This window comes from Carassius auratus, chromosome 28 (genome assembly GCF_003368295.1).
Source record: "Carassius auratus strain Wakin chromosome 28, ASM336829v1, whole genome shotgun sequence".
In the NCBI taxonomy this organism is placed as follows: Eukaryota; Metazoa; Chordata; class Actinopteri; order Cypriniformes; family Cyprinidae; genus Carassius; species Carassius auratus.
The window spans coordinates 11,744,913-11,763,291 of NC_039270.1; the positions used below are offsets into that span (position 1 = coordinate 11,744,913).

At 40.6% G+C, this 18,379-nt stretch overlaps 1 protein-coding gene across 1 annotated transcript in view; it reads left to right on the forward strand.

Annotated features, from left to right (window-relative positions):
- Nucleotides 1–18,379, forward strand: part of crhr1 (corticotropin releasing hormone receptor 1) — a 114,273-nt gene that overhangs the window by 56,208 nt on the left and 39,686 nt on the right. Inside the window, exon 5 of the mRNA XM_026207772.1 lies at nt 4,238–4,323. Within this exon, the coding sequence (XP_026063557.1) occupies nt 4,238–4,323 (86 nt within the window). The remainder of the gene's footprint in view (nt 1–4,237; nt 4,324–18,379) is intronic.

Sequence of the window (18,379 nt, forward strand, 5' to 3'; positions counted from 1 at the left end):
CTATGAGCTCTTATGACTGGTACAGAGAAAGCCAGTTCAGTGGCAGCTGAGCAGGGTCTTTTTTCATTATGCTAAGTGACATTTGCTCTCCATGGGTCACTGGCGGAGCATGTGAGAGAAATGGAGCTGTGCAACATCCTGTATGTAGCGGTGTGCATTTTTTGTCATCGTTCCTACATTGTTTTACGGTAGGCTTTTCGAACTGCGACCACTGTCTCCATGCTATTTTTTACCCCTAAGTAATGATCCAAATGCATACATGCATTCATTTATTATATATAATGTAATTGGTTCCTGTGGTTTGAACAGCATTTAAAAAGGGGTCGTATGATGCAATTTCAAGTTTCCCTATGCTAATTGTGCATAGACCATGCATTGTGCATAGATAAGATCCCTGAAGAATTCCAACGAGATATTCTTTATTAATGTTAAGACTCTGCCACGCCCCCCTGAAACACCTCGTTCTAACACACCCCCACATGTCTACATCACGATGTGGAAACATTTGCATAATGCCACACAAATGTTCACGCAAAGAAAGAAGGTGTGGTTTCAGCAGTTAATATAATTGTTCATACTTTTTGTGCTGCAAGTCAGAAAAGACGACAAGCCACTTCCAAAAGCAGGATAAGGGAATTTCCACTCTTCTCTCCTCTTCATCTTACTCTTCCTCCTAATCGCACAGCAATTGTTTAACAAATACATCAGCACTCTGTCACAGTGCTGCATTGTTTTCCAGCATTGTTCACCACACATCCCCACAGAAATGGCTACACTGGTTGCGAAAGCAGTGACAACCTTCTATTTGTCTCGTCACACCATCAGATCTGCTTCAGGCAATTGTGCGGATGATCAAACCGGCTGGATGTGGAGGTTTACAGGAGGCAGATGACTCACCGTGGAGCGGTTCCTCTGTGCCCTGTTTGCCTGTGTGATCTATGGAGCTGCCATTCACCTTCAGATGCTCAATCAATATCGCCATGAGCAAAAGGCAAAGACGAGAGGAAGTTAGTAAGAGAGAGTAATGGAAAGAGTGTTTCCTTCCCTGCAGTAAGTGTTTGGGTTGAGTTTTGTTTTTAAATGCAAGTGAGTTTGAGTCACTGTTTCAAGGCTCTCTCTGGACCCCTCAGCTATTTTTACCAGTCGAGTTAAAGTTTTGATTTGTGTCAGAAGCGTCCTAATTACTATTATTTCTTGGATTGTTTGTTTACTGCTCGACTATGTTAGTATTAAAGTCTTTCCCAGGAGACAAAACAGTTACAGAATGAACTCTACAAGGAAAATCTAAAAGGAAAATATTAGTATCTGGTGGTGATTCCAACTTTTCCATCGCTCTTTACTTGGTGTGACCGTAACAAAAAACACAAAAAAAAAACAATTCTAAAAACAGTATATAAAATGCTACATCACAGTTGAGTGAATTTGTTGTTAATTTGACCAGGGTCTCAATGAGGCTAAAACAGACCAATGTCTTTTAGTGATAAAGCATTTTTATATATTTGTCGGACACTTGAGAAGGAGGCTATAATTTCATCATCATGTGAACAGTTTCATTGCCATTCAGCTTGAGGCTGTGACTATAGAAAACCTGAGAAAACAACTCAAAAAAAATAATAATGCACAGGCTTTTTGTGCAAAACATGACATAACATCCCCAACCATCTTCAAAAAAAAAGTTAAAAAAAAGCAACAAAAAAAAAAATCACAATTACATCATCATATTGAAACCTTGATAGTACTACATACTCGTATTTCTAAAGTTGGATTAATTAATATGTTAATAGGATAGATAGATAGTCAGTTCACACGCGATGGATGGACTGACAGATAGATTGCCCTCAACTTCTTCCTGACTTCTGCATCTCACCAAACTTCTAACATTGTGTAATGACAAGAAAAAAAAAACTGTTGCTGTATGTTTAACATTCCCTGGATGTGTAGTGTGCCTCCAGCCTGCATGGATTAAGAAAAACAGCCATGTCCTTGTCCTCTGCTGTCGCAGTTCTATGATGGATGGTAAGCTCTAGCTGATATCACTCCAGTAATTGCTTCTTGTTATGATGGGTGCTGATGTCAGGCCCGTGGGGCAATCAGGGCTCTAATCATTATATTGTAGCATCACCTCGACTTGAATCGTTGCTCTACATACATGCTCAAATTGGCAAAGTTGCAACAGTTGCACCAGTTCCCATGGAAACTAAAATATAGTACAGAAGATTCTGTGACAAAGTTTTTTTTTTATTTTATTTATTTTATTTTTCAACCAGTGGATGACTCTCACATTAGCTAAAAGTTAACGAGCATCATTTGTGCACTGTCAGTTCAAAGGAAAGGAATATTTAGATGCATCATTACAGTATTCCAAGGAAAGCCATATAGCCTAAATGTTCAAATATAGTGTCTTATTATTCAGCAAAATATCTATGTGTCCTTTAAGGAAAATATTGATTGAGGAAGGTTAGATTTTTTTTGCCTATTTGTTTTTTAAATACTGACTTAAAAATAAATATAATAAAATAAAAATGCTGAAATAATTCACATAAATATGCTGAATTATACCAAGCAACATTTAATAAAAAAAAGCTGAATTTCCAGCAGCTATTTCAGAATATGCTATATATATTATTGACTTCAGACATTTGAATGGTAGTGTGTTTGTTTAAAAAGAAAAAAGAAATGTGCAGATTTATAAACAAAGTTACATTTATTTCAAGATTTATACTGTGATGATCAAGTCATAATATTTTTCAAATTATTATTATTATTATTTCAGATAAAAATGCTTATTAAGAAAGTTAAACCTTAAATTAGCTGCTCCCGTGGCTGAAGTGGTAACAAACAGTTATTATTGTGTGGGTTTCAGATCAGTGATTAAGTTAGTCTGGTTGAGGTATCTGTTAGTCTTGAACAGGACAGCTCCCGGAAGCATAATGCAATACTAACCCCATTTCCAACCTTAATACTATAGAGGAAGAGAAGATAGAGAAGACACTCGGATTGTTCCTGCAAGAGAGTAATATAAGTGTCGCTGAATAAAATGCTTATGGCTCTACTGTATTTCAACATTTCTGTCAGCAGAGTTCTGAGTGCTCAGTGAAAATAACTGTGCCCCAGATTCTCATGATGTTGGATTTCAACCTATTTTATGGAATTTTGAAGAAGAAAACTTTCAACCAGATCTAACAATGGCTGTTCAGTGCACAATATAAGCCTTGTAGAGGAAATGTCCCACAATGAAATTGGAAACCACTGAAATGGAAATGAGAACTGAAACCTGAAATCGCTTCATACACATCTGCACCCAGGACGGATTTTACCACTGACGTTTCAGGTTTCAGGAGATGCTTGTAAACCAAAATTGAGTAAAAGATGTTTGATGTCTTCCGTTCTTTCAGTTTTAGGTTACACTTGTTTCTTCACTGCACAGTATGGGGGTTTGCAGTCATAAATCAGTTTTATGTGAGACTAGATTTTAACATATAGTTGAGGTTAACTAAATATCCATGCTAAGGTCAAACCTACATTCACCATGAGGTTGAATATTGACTCTTGCCTTATTAATATTCCTAGTGTATTTGGGTCATATTGCATAACTTTTGAATTATGTAATGGATTACATACCATGCATGAAGAAGTGGCATATCTGTCCACAGATGTTCAGAATGAACATTATATAAACTATTTTTCAATCAGGACCACTTCCGTCAAGTATATTTATGACAATTATAATTGCATACAGTTAGTGTTGGCGGTATGGTTATGTTCTGGGCTACACTCCACACGCCTGTCCATGCAGCCATGCTTAGACAGAGCGGGGAGAGCAGCAAGACAAGCCCCCCTGGGGTACAGAACAGAACCATTATAAGCATAAATAATTACAATTCACAATTACATGAGTTGTAAACAGAATGTGGTAGAGACTGCTTCCAATGAAGAGACTGTAAAGAAAGAACAAGGATAGATTGGATTACAGGTTCAGTTGGTGGAGCTGGGGTTGGAGGAGGGAGTAAATTGCAAGCAGCAATGCGATGGAAGAGACACTGAAGAATGGGAATTTAAATAGACCGCAGGTGATAGGTGTCAAGACGGGATTGGTACACGTCAGGAACAGCTGACTGTCAGCTGATGCAAGCGTGACTAACGTGGCCTGACTGAACTAACGCGATGCTCGATATCTGCCACAGAAGTCAAATAAGGGGTTCAATCAATAACCAGTGTGTGTGTGTGTTTTCTTCAGATAACGTGTACAGAGAATGTCTTGCCAATGGCACCTGGGCGAAGAAGGGAAACTACTCCCAATGTCAGGAAATCCTCAACGAGGAGGTACGTAATTGCACTTTATAAAATTATATATATATATAAAAATACTTTCATACAGTTATTTCACAAGGCACATAAATCATATGTTTTCTAATAATAATTGGTCAATAAATTGTTTTATACAGTGAGATCAAAGAATTTTGATTTAAAAGTTTATTATAATAAGGTTTTTGTTTTAATAATAATATATATATTTTTTTAAATCAAAACAAGAATATCTCTAAATCACTGTGCAAATTTGACACTGACAACATGAACTTCTCTGTACAAAAGGACAGTTGTTCTTGCTTGCACAGTAGAAGAAACAGCTTATAAAGCTTGTAATATAGTTGCTGTTGTTTTTATGAAAATTGTTGTATTAAATAAGAGTAGCATGCAAAATATAAGCTTTTCTCTGCACCCTGCATCATTTTTTTTTTCTCCACAGTTTACTGCATTTAGACTTTATGAATCTAATCTAATGTGAAGGTTATGGAAGTGTTACTGAATGTGGGACATGTTTTCAGGAGTTCTTCGTTCAGGTAGCTCACTGTAAAATCAACACAATAGAGTCCATGCGTTCTTTTTGAGAGTTGTCACTTTTGAATCTTTTGCAAGACTGTTATACGACCTTCATAAACATGGTTTGGTTTTTATTTGCAGCTTATCTTTATACTCTTTTATGTGTTCCAAATGTTCCTGCTGGATGCTGCTTGCCAAAGTTAGTTAGATTCTTGGATATAAATAGCAAATGCACTCCCAACTTGCTGTTTTATTACAGCATCTTTTAAATGAAGTATGTACTGTATAGTATATTGAATGTTTTTTTTTTTTTTTTTTACAAATGAAGAAATATTGCAAATATTGCATTAAATAATGCATTATATATATATATATATATATATATATATATATATATATATTACTGTATTTATGTCAGTATACAGCATCTAAAACACTTGTTTGAGTGAATTTGCAAGTGAATTTCTCTGTGAAACACAGGATGGCTGTTAGACAGAGATGTTGAAGCTACACATCTACAAGATTCATTAGATGTCCTTTGGTGTTACAGAAGTAACATGGGAGGGGGGATTAATAATGTATGGACTTTTATTTTCACTCAAAGGAAGCAATTTAACCAGCCATGCTAAGCCTTTGTTCACACAGGGATGGCAAAAAGCGAAATCGCTCATCCAATCAGTGGGACAGAGGAGTGGGCTAGCAAGCATAATGCTCAAATTTATATTTAGACAGCAGGGAGGGCTTCCACCACAGCCAGTGGCTTACTGGAGCATGTGATTACCACTAGATGCTGTTTTTTAGCTAGCGATAAGGGTTTTCCCTCATTATTGAGAGCACTGTTGGAAATTCATGTGCATTGTACTTAAAGTAGAAAAAGAGCCACTTAATCAGGTCATGCTGTTAACGTGATCAGCTGGAGGAGTGATGTTGTACTGTAGTTAGTGGCTTTTCTTGATCCAGGCAAGTAGGTTCAAACACAGTTTGCACCATATAGTTTAGGCTCAAATTTGACATCAAAGATGTGCCTTTCGTTACTTAGAAAATAAAATACAAAGTACAGGTTTCACTCTCAGAAAAGAAAGTACAGAGCTAGCACTGGGACCTCCCCAATGACAGCTTTGCACTTTCTTTTCTGAAAGTGTACTTCGTTCAGATGGGGACACACAAATAAAGACATGTCCACATTTCAGTGGGACTAAACAGCTCAACCTTTTACAGCAGATTTAGTTCATGAAAGTAATTCATACTTTTCACTCCATAAATTGCACACACCTTCAAAGTCCAATCTGATTCGGCAATTAATCTTGCAATCTTTTGTAAAAAATACAAATAAATTAAAGAAAACATTTTTTTTTAAAGGCACATAATAAAATTACAAAAATTAAACAATAATTAAAATGAAAACTGAAAATATAAAAATAAAGCTAATTGAAAGTATTAATAAATCTGTCATATTATAGAAATAATATTAATATAATACTGGCCCAATAAACTGTCCTCCTCTCACTTTAAGTAATTTATGTATTTCCTTGCAACTCCTTTTTCTTGCCACTTCATTCAAAGCTTAATATTCGCATTTTACACAATGAGTCTAAAAAGGGGTGCAAAAAATGCAGGGTCATGAAGTCTTTGGTATCTTAGCTTAAAAGCTTAACAGTGCTACTCAGAGGTACAGCGTAGTCTTTAAAACTTTAAGCCTCTCTGTACTAAGACAGAGTCCCCAGTGGCCTGCTTGGTATCTGGACTTGCCATTGTGGAGCAAATGAAGCACTGTGGAGCAAGTGCCCACTGCAGAATATTTCAAATGTGGCTGTCAGAAGAACTGAATAAATGTTTGTTCTTACATTATCACTCAGGCTATTGTAAAGTGAAATGCTTTTTCTCCCCAGGGAAATGGTTTTTCAGTGCTGCTCTTCTGTCATTGTGTCTGTCAATTGTGATCTGTGAAGAGTTCTTCAAGACATAAGCAGTGGCCTGGTCACCCTAAGCAAGTGATGTTGTGAAGGCTTTGGCATCACTCGGCCACCATTCGACAACCATATTTTAGCAAGTCAACACTGATGAAGAATCCATTCAAATTCAATTAGAATCAGAAACAGAAGGCAATAAAGCTCAGAGAGAGAGAGAGCGTCTGCTCTCAGCCAAGCAGCAGAGCTCATCAAGCCAGATTTATTAACAAAATAAACATATTATTTGGAAAGCAACTTTCCCAGAACACATCTCATTGGCAATTAACAAAACTCACTTTACCATGAAAAAATATACATTAAGCCAGTTGTTCAGCATTAGCTGCACCATAGAGCCAAGTATATTAATATGCATTCCAGGAGCGGGTTTGTGACATTAAAATTATTTTGGGAAATTCAGCTGAAATGTTAATATCAGGGTCAATTTACCACATTAATTTAGTACACAAATATTAGGCTACTTTTTGAACGGTCTTTTCTGCCCGAATAGCCTACTGCATTATTTGCAAGCATTTTTTTTTTTAGCAAATATTGATGTATGTGATTGCATACATGATTGATTTGCATTTCATTTGATTATTAAATCAGCATATTATATAATTAATAAACTGTTTGGGAAGAACGCCTTGAGGCTTCCATCAGCTTGGGCTACAAACTGGAAAAGATGAGGGCAGCTGTTTCGAGCTGAAAGACTCTCTTGACACAGTGGTACAAAATGCTAATGCCCAACTTCATACCAGAAGAAGATTGGATGCACAACACGCAGTGCATCAGGCCATAACTCGTCTGAAACACCAAGAGGTAGTGGGATTGATACAACATGTCAGGGCAGGCTTTGAATGGACAACATTAACCAGGATATGGTCCAAAACCGCAAAGATAGAGAGGAATAGTCTGATTGTTCAGGAGGTCATGAAAGAGGAAGGGGAAAGCTATAGGGTCAAAGCTGTGAGCCAATCCCAGTAAGGGAAATGGACAACCTGGGAGGCCGTAATCGACAGGACCATCACATGGGCTGCAAGTGGGAGAGGCACTAAGCAGCTTCGTACAGGATAGGTCCCTGTTGAGTGGGACCTGAGAGCTGATCTTGGTCGCCAAGTGAAGTTTCCACAGCAGATTGTCATAACATCTCTTTGACCTGACATTGTTATCTGGTCCACCACCACATGGCTGAATGAACTGTGCCATGAAAAGATGGGATGGAGGCAGGGTTTGAAAGGAAAGGGGAGAAGTATCCACAGCTAGTTACCTGCATCTGGTGGAGAGCATATACCTTTCCAGTGGAGGTTGGTTGCAGAGGCTTCACCGGACACTCCACGCAGCGATTCCTTAAGACTCTCAGAGTCAGAGGCTTCATGCTGCAGAAGGCCTTGAAAGACCTGGCGGAAGAGGCAGAGCAGGGCAGCTATCGGCTCTGGATATGCAGAAAAGACAAGGCTTTGGTGAGAGACGGATCCTAGGGGAACTCCAGGGGGCGTCAGGTGTTCCGGGATTAAAGCAGTGAAACATCAAGGGCTCCCTGCTGATGACCCTGGAGCTGCCCAACTGCCACTAGCGGGAGTGCGTCTGGTAGAAATGCCTAGCAGGTAGCCTTACCTGTGCTTACACCTAAATAAACAGATAGTTAGGAAAGATGTCATTTCTGTCATCATTTCACGTCCTTGTTCAAAACCTGTACTAGTTTCTTTCTATTTTTGAACACAAAAGAAGATATTCTGAAGAATGTTGGTAAACAAACAGCTGCTGGTAGCCGTTGACTTCCATTGTCTGAAATGGCTACCAACTTTTTGTGCTCATCAGAAGACATCAAACAGGTTTTGAACAACTTGAGAATGTTCATTCTTGTGTGAAATGTGCCTTCAATTAATCATTAAATCTATTTTCTGCCCAGTGCAAACACATTAGCTGAAAGCTACACTTTGAGAAAACAATCTGAAAGAATCTGGTTTGACAGGTTCTCTTTGATGCAGAGTTTTAATAGACAAGGCTTTTTTAAAAGTTTGTTTTTAGCAACACCATTCATTATAGTAGCACAGCATGATGTATTCATTCAAGTCTCTTGATCCAAATTGAGGATGCATTCAAATAAGCACAGTATTGTTTATTGATAACAAACGCAAGTTAAATGTGAGGTGATGATGGCTTTTTAGCACTTCAGCTCCTGTCATTGTAAACACAGTGTAGCAGAAAGAACAAACAAAAAGCACGCTTTTGTTTGGACTTAAAAAAAAAATTGCAATTATCCTCTATAGCGATATTTATGCAATCCACACATTTCAGCATCTGAGCCAACTGCACAAGGTACCGCTGGGACATGTGACAGATCCTAGGTAGTCTAAAACCACCCACTTACCTAAAGTATCACACACACACACACACATAAAAAATACCAGGCAGACGTGCGTTAGCTGCCCACTATCTGTGCCATCTGTTTCCTACGGGATTGTTGATTTAATAATTAATAAGTTCAATCACATAGGAGAACATGTGGTGACTCTGTGGTACTCACAGCTTAGGCAAATGTGGAAATGGAGCCAGCAGGGGAGGCTGCACTTGCGTGGGTTTCGCCTTGGGGGACATACGTGGCCAGGCAGGTTGAATAAACCTACAATCACTGCACTTCAGGCTGAAAAGAAACGAGACTGTGCGGTGTGGCAGCTGTCACAGGATTCAACCAGAATGGATTGACTTTCATTAACATCATCATAATGTTGTGAAATGTGTACTTAGGTGGATGTTTCTGCGGCTATAGGAAGTTTTGTGTTCCATGGGTAGATTTATATCAAAACTAGCAGATTTTAACTTTTTTTTTCTTCCTAAATAACAAGGCCACATTAAGTCCTTGGAAATTTTTCATCATTTATTTTATCTCTTCAAATGCATTATTATATAGATTTTATAATTTTGCCCGATACAGAAGCCATAATTATTGTATGAAAATTCATTGTATCAGTTTTGAAAGAAATGTTTACAATCCCCAGAGGTTAGTGTCTTTGTTCACTAACGAGAAAACAGTGTCAGTGAAAAGCATGCTTGAAATGAAATTTTAGACATGCAATGTGCAAAGAAAAAAGTTAATTAACAAATATGTATTGTGTGTCATTGCAGTCATGCTGTAATTTAGTCAAAGTATTCAAAAAGCATGAAAATATGATTTAATGGTGTGTATTTGGTATATGTAACATGCTAGATACACAGGTAGACTTGTTTACACAGGTAGACCAGCAAGTTTATTCCACAAATGGTGGAAATTGAATTTGTTCATAGTGGTTCTAGGGGAAAAAATGAAAGAATATGTCTGAATGCACTGATGAAACTGTTGAAATAATGGTGGTGATCAAATAGTACTTTAATGACATTTATAGTATGTTAGTCCACAGGACCAAACGTGCCCACAGCTGAAGAAGCATCCAGTAACCACAAGTTTGCTGTGACATATGTTCTCGTTTGTTTTTTAATATTTAAGGATCCACTCTTTCTGTCACTATTGATGATCACCAGAGCTTGATTTGAAATTGTTTGGAATTTATTACCAGAACAGTTTATTGTTCATCTGTTTTTAAGTATCAAAACACTGAAGATAGCCAAGATCATCTGAATCTCTTGGGATATTCATAACTTTGAACCTTCCTGTGTAACCTTTCCCTGACCCTTTCAAATGCAAAAGCTGGTGTGTTCCCCTCTAGAAGATTCAAAACATATTTTTGGAAAAAATTAAGAGAGCCAAGGCTGATCTGGGGATTGATTTAAGCAGTAAAAAGCAGCTTTGTCATTTACCTGTGAGATTTCCGAGCCAAAAATATAGGAAAACTATCACAGAAGGAGCACACAGCAATCCAGTGTCTCACAAAAAAATAATAAGATTTCAATTTGAACCACTAAGGGAATCTCCACATGCAGAGTGCAACAAGTTAATGAAGGCCAGTGACCGGTTCAGACACTCTAGTCTGACATGTTTTTAATCCAATTGCACAATTAAATCATTGCCTTCAGATCAATGAGCCACATTAATTTGAGGTCTTTTATCTTGTTACATTTTTTTTTGCTTAGGGTTTCACGAGTTCACATCTACGTATATTAATACCGTAAGTTTATGCGTATTTGGCGTGCTGTCCGGGTGGAGGGCTCCGAGCTCGGGATGTGGCCCGAACCCAGAGTACTCCCCCCGGTTGTGGTAAGAGTAGATGGATCTATAAGTGAGGAGAAATGGGGTGGAGGAGGGATGCTGAAAACGGTCAATGAACAGAGATAGGTTCTGCTGTCATTTATACCTTGTCATGAGTTGATTACTGATTGGTCTCCACTTGTGTTAATCAGGTTAATGAACTGCGACTGTTCCTCCCGAACTTTGTTATAAAACAGCATTTCACGAGTTCACATCTACGTATATTAATACCGTAAGTTTATGCGTATTTGGCGTGCTGTCCGGGTGGAGGGCTCCGAGCTCGGGATGTGGCCCGAACCCAGAGTACTCCCCCAAAAACAAGAGAGCAAAAGGACAGCCGCCGGACTACGAACCCCCCAAAACGCAGAGATTTGGCGGGCTGACGTTTTTAGAAGTATGGTCGTTGACCAGGAGATCTCGCAATGCCTCTGGCAGAAGTAGAGGAGCAGGCAGGTCCTGTTGGTTAATAGTTGAGGAAGAAGCGGTTACGATGTCGGGAAGACAAGCTCCACCGTCTGCCTGCGAGGTGTAATGATATATTGACTAGATGCGTAATGTGTCCTCTGGGAGGCTGAGGCTCGCTGGACAGATAGAGGAAACAAATTATATTCCTGCGTCCACTGGGAGACTGAGGCTCGCTGGACGGGTAGAGGAAATGAATAGGTATTTACTGCGTCCGCTGAGAGACTAGCGCTCGCTGGACAGACATGGGACACCAATAGATATTTCTGTGTCCGCTGGGAGACTAGTGCTCGCTGGACAGGCAGGGGAAACTAATAGATATTACTGCATCCGCTGGGAGACTGAGGCTCGCTGGACAGATATGGGAGACGAATTATGTCCCTGCGTCCGCTGGAAGACTGGGCTTGCTGGACGAAGAACAGGAAGAGATGGATGCATACTGCGTCCGCTGAGAGACTAGTGCTCGCTGGACAGGCAGAGGAAAAATAGGTATTTACGGTGTCCGCTGGGAGACTGATAGCCTGACTACGACAGACTTCCTACTTCCGCTCAATTTTATAACGCTTCTGTACTCAGTCTGATACAGCGTCAGAGCTTTCGGTTTGCCACCGGTCTGGAAACAGCCGGGCCAATCAACGAGCAGAGGGCGGGCTGAGAGCCGTGACGTAGATGCTAAGCACAGAGTTTTAAATTGTAGGTTAGAGAAATCGAAAACTGAAACGACCGCGGAAATGGGAAACGAGACACGGGATGCAATTCGCTTTGTTATGGAGAACATTCAACTCTTTTTCAAACTGAAGCCAGAACAAGAAGAGTGTTTAACAACAGATTTACAGTGGAAGTTCAATCATAGATTTGAGTTCGATGCATGATGTCTGTGCTTCGATGCGGCTGTACAGGCGCATGACATACGTCATAACTAAACGTATCTGATTGGCTTACGGGTAACCAATGATTTTAAACTTCAGACAAGTGCCCCCTAGCGAGAGAGAAAACACTTCTCTATTATGCCATTGCAGACTCTGCTACTTCACTTTGCTTCGTAGACAGAGTCTGGTATTACCAGGCTAGGAGACTGAGGCCCACTGGACAAACAGAGGAAAAATAGATGTTATTGAGTCCGCTGTGAGACTAGTGCTCGCGGACTGATAGAGACATAGGTATTTTCTGCGTCCGCTGGGAGACTGAGGCTAGCTGGACAGACAGAGGAAAGAAAAATAATAGTGAAAATAGATATTTACTGCGTCCGCTGAGAGATTTGTGCTCGCTGGACGGACAGTGGAAACAAATAAATATTTACTGCGTCCGCTGAGAGACTGGTGCTCGCTGGACGGACAGTGGAAACAAATAAATATTTACTGCGTCCGCTGAGAGACTGGTGCTCGCTGGACGGACAGTGGAAACGAATAAATATTTGCTGCGTCCGCTGAGAGACTGGTGCTCGCTGGACGGGCAGTCGAAACGGATAATATTTACTGCGTCCGCTGAGAGACTGGTGCTCGCTGGACGGGCAGTGGAAACGGATAATATTTACTGCGTCCGCTGAGAGACTGGTGCTCGCTGGACGGGCAGTCGAAACGGATAATATTTACTGCGTCCGCTGAGAGACTGGTGCTCGCTGGACGGGCAGTGGAAACGGATCAATATTTACTGCGTCCGCTGAGAGACTGGTGCTCGCTGGACGGACAGTGGAAACAAATAAATATTTGCTGCGTCCGCTGAGAGACTGGTGCTCGCTGGACGGACAGTGGAAACGGATAAATATTTACTGCGTCCGCTGAGAGACTGGTGCTCGCTGGACGGGCAGTGGAAACGGATAAATATGTACTGCGTCCGCTGAGAGATTTGTGCTCGCTGGACGGACAGTGGAAACGGATAAATATTTACTGCATCCGCTGAGAGACTGGTGCTCGCTGGACGGACAGTGGAAACGGATCAATATTTACTGCGTCCGCTGAGAGACTGGTGCTCGCTGGACGGACAGTGGAAACAAATAAATATTTACTGCGTCCGCTGAGAGACTGGTGCTCGCTGGACGGGCAGTGGAAACGAATAAATATTTACTGCGTCCGCTGAGAGACTGGTGCTCGCTGGACGGGCAGTGGAAACGAATAAATATTTGCTGCGTCCGCTGAGAGACTGGTGCTCGCTGGACGGGCAGTGGAAACCAATAAATATTTGCTGCGTCCGCTGAGAGACTGTTGCTCGCTGGACGGGCAGTGGAAACGAATAAATATTTGCTGCGTCCGCTGAGAGACTGGTGCTCGCTGGACGGGCAGTGGAAACGAATAAATATTTACTGCGTCCGCTGAGAGACTGGTGCTCGCTGGACGGGCAGTGGAAACGAATAAATATTTGCTGCGTCCGCTGAGAGACTGGTGCTCGCTGGACGGGCAGTGGAAACGAATAAATATTTGCTGCGTCCGCTGAGAGACTGGTGCTCGCTGGACGGGCAGTGGAAACGAATAAATATTTGCTGCGTCCGCTGAGAGACTGGTGCTCGCTGGACGGGCAGTGGAAACGAATGAATATTTACTGCGTCCGCTGAGAGACTGGTGCTCGCTGGACGGGCAGTGGAAACGAATAAATATTTACTGCGTCTGCTGACAAACTTGTGCTCGCTGGACATGCGGGGGAAAACAGAGCAGATAATATATGTATAATATATATATATATTTTTTTTTTTTTTTTTTTTTTTTTTTTTTTTTTTTTTTTTTTTTTTTTTAGCGCGTCCGCACCGCATCGAGTTGAAAATATCTCAACTTTTCAAAATGCCGCAGCGCAAGAATATCAGACCTGAACCAGGAAGTTGGTCACCAGATCACAGGGTAACCAGTTAAACTGCATGGAGACACCGGAGAGCGCCTAGATGTTTTCTCTGAGGTGCTCGCTCATCGCAGTTGTGCTGCCGTGGTACACCATATCGGTTTTGCAAAGGGAACAAAGAGCCATTTTATTTGTCCTCTGTTTAAAGTATTCTCATACTTTTAATAACAGTGGTCTCGGTTTGTGAAGAAAGTTGCATTCTATTATTCGCAGTATGCCATTATGCGAGATGTAAACAGTGTGACGCGTTCACGCATTTCACACGCGTCAATGTATTTTGTAGTCGACGTAAACGATGATGTCGACGCGTCGTTGCAGCACTAATTAGTGGTGGAAATTATGATTCTTCTAGAGATTCTTTCATTTTCAGTTCATTCACCAAAATGATTCATTCAGATTCGTCCAGTGATGATTTCTTCATTTTACGCAAAATGTGCCACCAGGCGGAAAAAAAAAAAAGAGTGTATTATGTCTTAAGTCAACGAACGCGTTCACTTGTTACAAAAGCTGATCTGGCTTTATTAAAATGTGTGTGTAATCGCATTCAATATATAAAGTCTAATTGAGTTGTTCAGATGAACAAAGCACAAGGTTTCTTGCCTAATTAGCATTTTAATTGTTTGGTCAAACAGTTTGTATATTATAAATTCACATCCATAAATCGGGGATTAAACCTTTCTTTTACGGTCTATGGATTAAACGTGGAGTTGCTAAATATCAAAACGAGCGTATGTGCACAGTACTGTACCTATAACTGCGCTTTGCATTTTCGAGATTGACATGCTAAGTAGCAGACTAACCCGGTTTACTCTAATTTCGTTCACGAACAAGGTAAGCTATGTGCCAGTTCATTTTCATTCACGAACGACATGTATCCGTTCATTCAGTTCGTTCACGAATGACATGTGCCAGTTCAGTAATTTCACTCACGAACGATAAGATCTCTAGATCTAGTTCAGACTCATATGAAACTCGTTCATTGAAGGGCGTATTCGTTACTACATTCAACGAATCACATACTCTGTCACCTCATACTCGAAGGCTATCGGCTCGAGGTTGAGTAAGTCTTTGACAGGATGAAATGGTTGTTACCCGGTTCACTGAGCTGCGCATGCGCTGCTTATAGCGCCGCGCTGCTATGGAGGGAGAAACTTCATTGAACGAGAAATATGAGTCAGTGGATAACATGAGCGATTCGTTCACCTAAAAGATTTGTTCAGCTAAAAGATTTGTTCAAAAGAACGATTCGTTCATGGACGACACGTCACTAGTCCTAATGGATACATTTGGAACACTGGTTTCACGTTGTAGTATAGACTGTGGAAACAGAGGCTTCTGAAAACTATGAATGTCATTATACAATGAATATCATTATGTCTGTAAAACATACCAAGACATGATTATGGCAATAACATTAATTGCAGTTATGTGCTATTCACTTCCAAGCAATTCTAAAGATATTTACTTGCATGCTTTTCATATTACAGTCTTAGAAAGACAACAGAATTTTACTCACACTGCTGTCCTGCGGCAAAACGAGGGTAGTGATCACGCCAGTAGATGGTGAAATATGCCCCTAAATAAATTGGTCCTGCCAGAATAATTGAATGAAACTTGTCTGTAAAACCTCAGTGAGGTTTAAACGTGCACGGTAAGGCAGGTAATATCTTTGGACATTTCCGTGTGGATGATGACTACGTCATAGCCTCATTTAACAACTTTAAGCCTCCTTTCCACAGCACACGGCATTTGGAAACGATTGTCGCATACTGGTCGTGCAGCAACTGTTACCTTGACGTGTTCAACATGGTAAAATTAATAATCAGTGTTGGGCAGTAGCGTCGCTACAAGCAGCGAAGCTAGTTTGACTACATTTCTCAGTAGCTTGGTCGTAGCTTCGCTACTTTCTGAATCGAATAGCTTTTCAGTAGCGAAGCTACTTTTACCAAGTAGTGCGGTAGCTTCCACACAAGCTACATTTCGCAAGCATTTCTGAAGCTCAAACTCAAATCGGGAAATACAACTGCTAATATCGCTGATCCTGGATCAGTAGTGACGCTCTTGTTCGCGTTTAAGGTGGATAGCAACCAATCATCTTTATGATGCATTACCGCCACCTTCTGCTCCGGATGGTACCACTCCTTGGCCAGTCACGCAAAAAAATATTTGATGAAATTATGGCATAGGATGAGGTCGGAGAACAGTTAATCCCGAGGAGTGAGTCGCCGTGGCCGTACCTCGACAAGTACATGACACTGACCGAGATAACAGAGAGAAAATATGTTTTCAGATGCTGCTTGTAAAAATTAACAGGGTCCCCCTTACGATTATTGTGATATATGTAATATATTATTTTCCTTTTTATTTCTAATATTTATAATTTAAATACATTTAATAATAGTTAACAAGATATAGGTAATTCTGACCTCGCACCGATAGATCTGATTAGGATACATCACATCCGGTCGGGCGTTCGCCCACGGTCTAATCGTGGAAGTGTAAATATTTGTACGCATCCGAGACTCAATTTGGATCTGAAATTCCACATGCGTATGTGATCGAATCTCCACGCGGCTCCCGCACTACTTTCTAGCCGAAAACCTGTATTTAGCGTCTTCACCTGAAAATGTATTAATTTATGATGCACGGTCTGTGCCGCTAGAGGAGGCGGCCTCAAACTGCGCCTCGGCCGGAAAAGCCGCGGTGAAGGGCTGAGCCGCGGCGGGAAGTGAGAGAGGCCTGCTGCTGCTGCAGTAGGAACTGAGGAGCGGGCTGGTTGGGTGCCTGCTGGAGCTGCGATTCCAGCGCTCAAAGAGAGCCCGGTCTTGATCGGATCGAGCGTGGTGTCGAGCGAGGTAAGCTCGGCTTGCACGGTCTATTGGCCACGACGTGTGGCTTGGCGAGAAGAGCAACTGTCGCGATGACGTTTGATGGTGCTCAACTGCCGTGTTTAATGATCATGGGTGTCAGAAAAAGTAGCATTTCTGAAAAAATCCCCGGTATGGATCTCCTTGCTGGAAGGAAAATCGGGTCTGTGATGAGAAGACAGACAGCGCGAACCGGGATGCTGAAAACGGTCAATGAACAGAGATAGGTTCTGCTGTCATTTATACCTTGTCATGAGTTGATTACTGATTGGTCTCCACTTGTGTTAATCAGGTTAATGAACTGCGACTGTTCCTCCCGAACTTTGTTATAAAACAGCATTTAGTGTTTGTATACACACACACACACACACACACACACACATATACATATTGTCATTATAGCTGAAGAAATTGTCATATTTTCCATATTAAAATCTAATTTCTATTCCCCCACTTCCATCACCCTTTTTATTGCTGAGAAACAGAACAAATGCCTTGTGTTCTGAATGAATTGTTCTTTGTGGCAAGGATGGAGATCATAAGGGATGCCATTCGCAAAGTGTTACATGAGCTGATTTCTATCTTACTCTAAATTATGCTGGTTTGAGAAGTTACATTCCTAAAAATAAAGATTCCAAAACTGGGTTTTTACAGCAAAACCATAGAAGAACCATTTTGGTTTCCTCAAAGAACCTTTTAGTGAACAGCTCTTAAAAAAAAAGATTTTTGAAGAACATTTTAATAATATCAGGAACCTTTTTTCTTTTTTAAAGGACCTTTTGTGCAATGGAAAGAATCCATGGATGTTAAAGGTTCTTTAGGGAACCATAGATGCCAGTAAAGAACATTTAAGTTTAAAATGGTTCAAGTTGCTAAAATATGTTTTAGTCTTGTATATGCTTTTTTCAGAGAGGAAATGTTGACATATCAAGCTGCTAGTAAAAATTTCGTAGTGGATTTTGTAGAGGAATTGTTTTCAAAAGCATAATAACCTCATGAAATGTTACACCGATGAAGTTTCCGCCTGCATTGCAGCCCTTTATAGACAGAAGTTCAAGAGCCAAGACATCTCTAAAAGACTATGTTTCCTCTTTTCAGCTGCCTAAAGTATTTTGCAAGCCACATAGGTGCTAAGATTGCTAAACCCTTATGCTCTCTCAACACAAGAAAGCACTCTACAGAGGAAAGTGCAACAAGAGGGCATCGCCAATGCGTCTGCTATTGCCTACAAGCTCCCTGCGGGGTCTGTAACAGATAGGGTGCTAATGCAA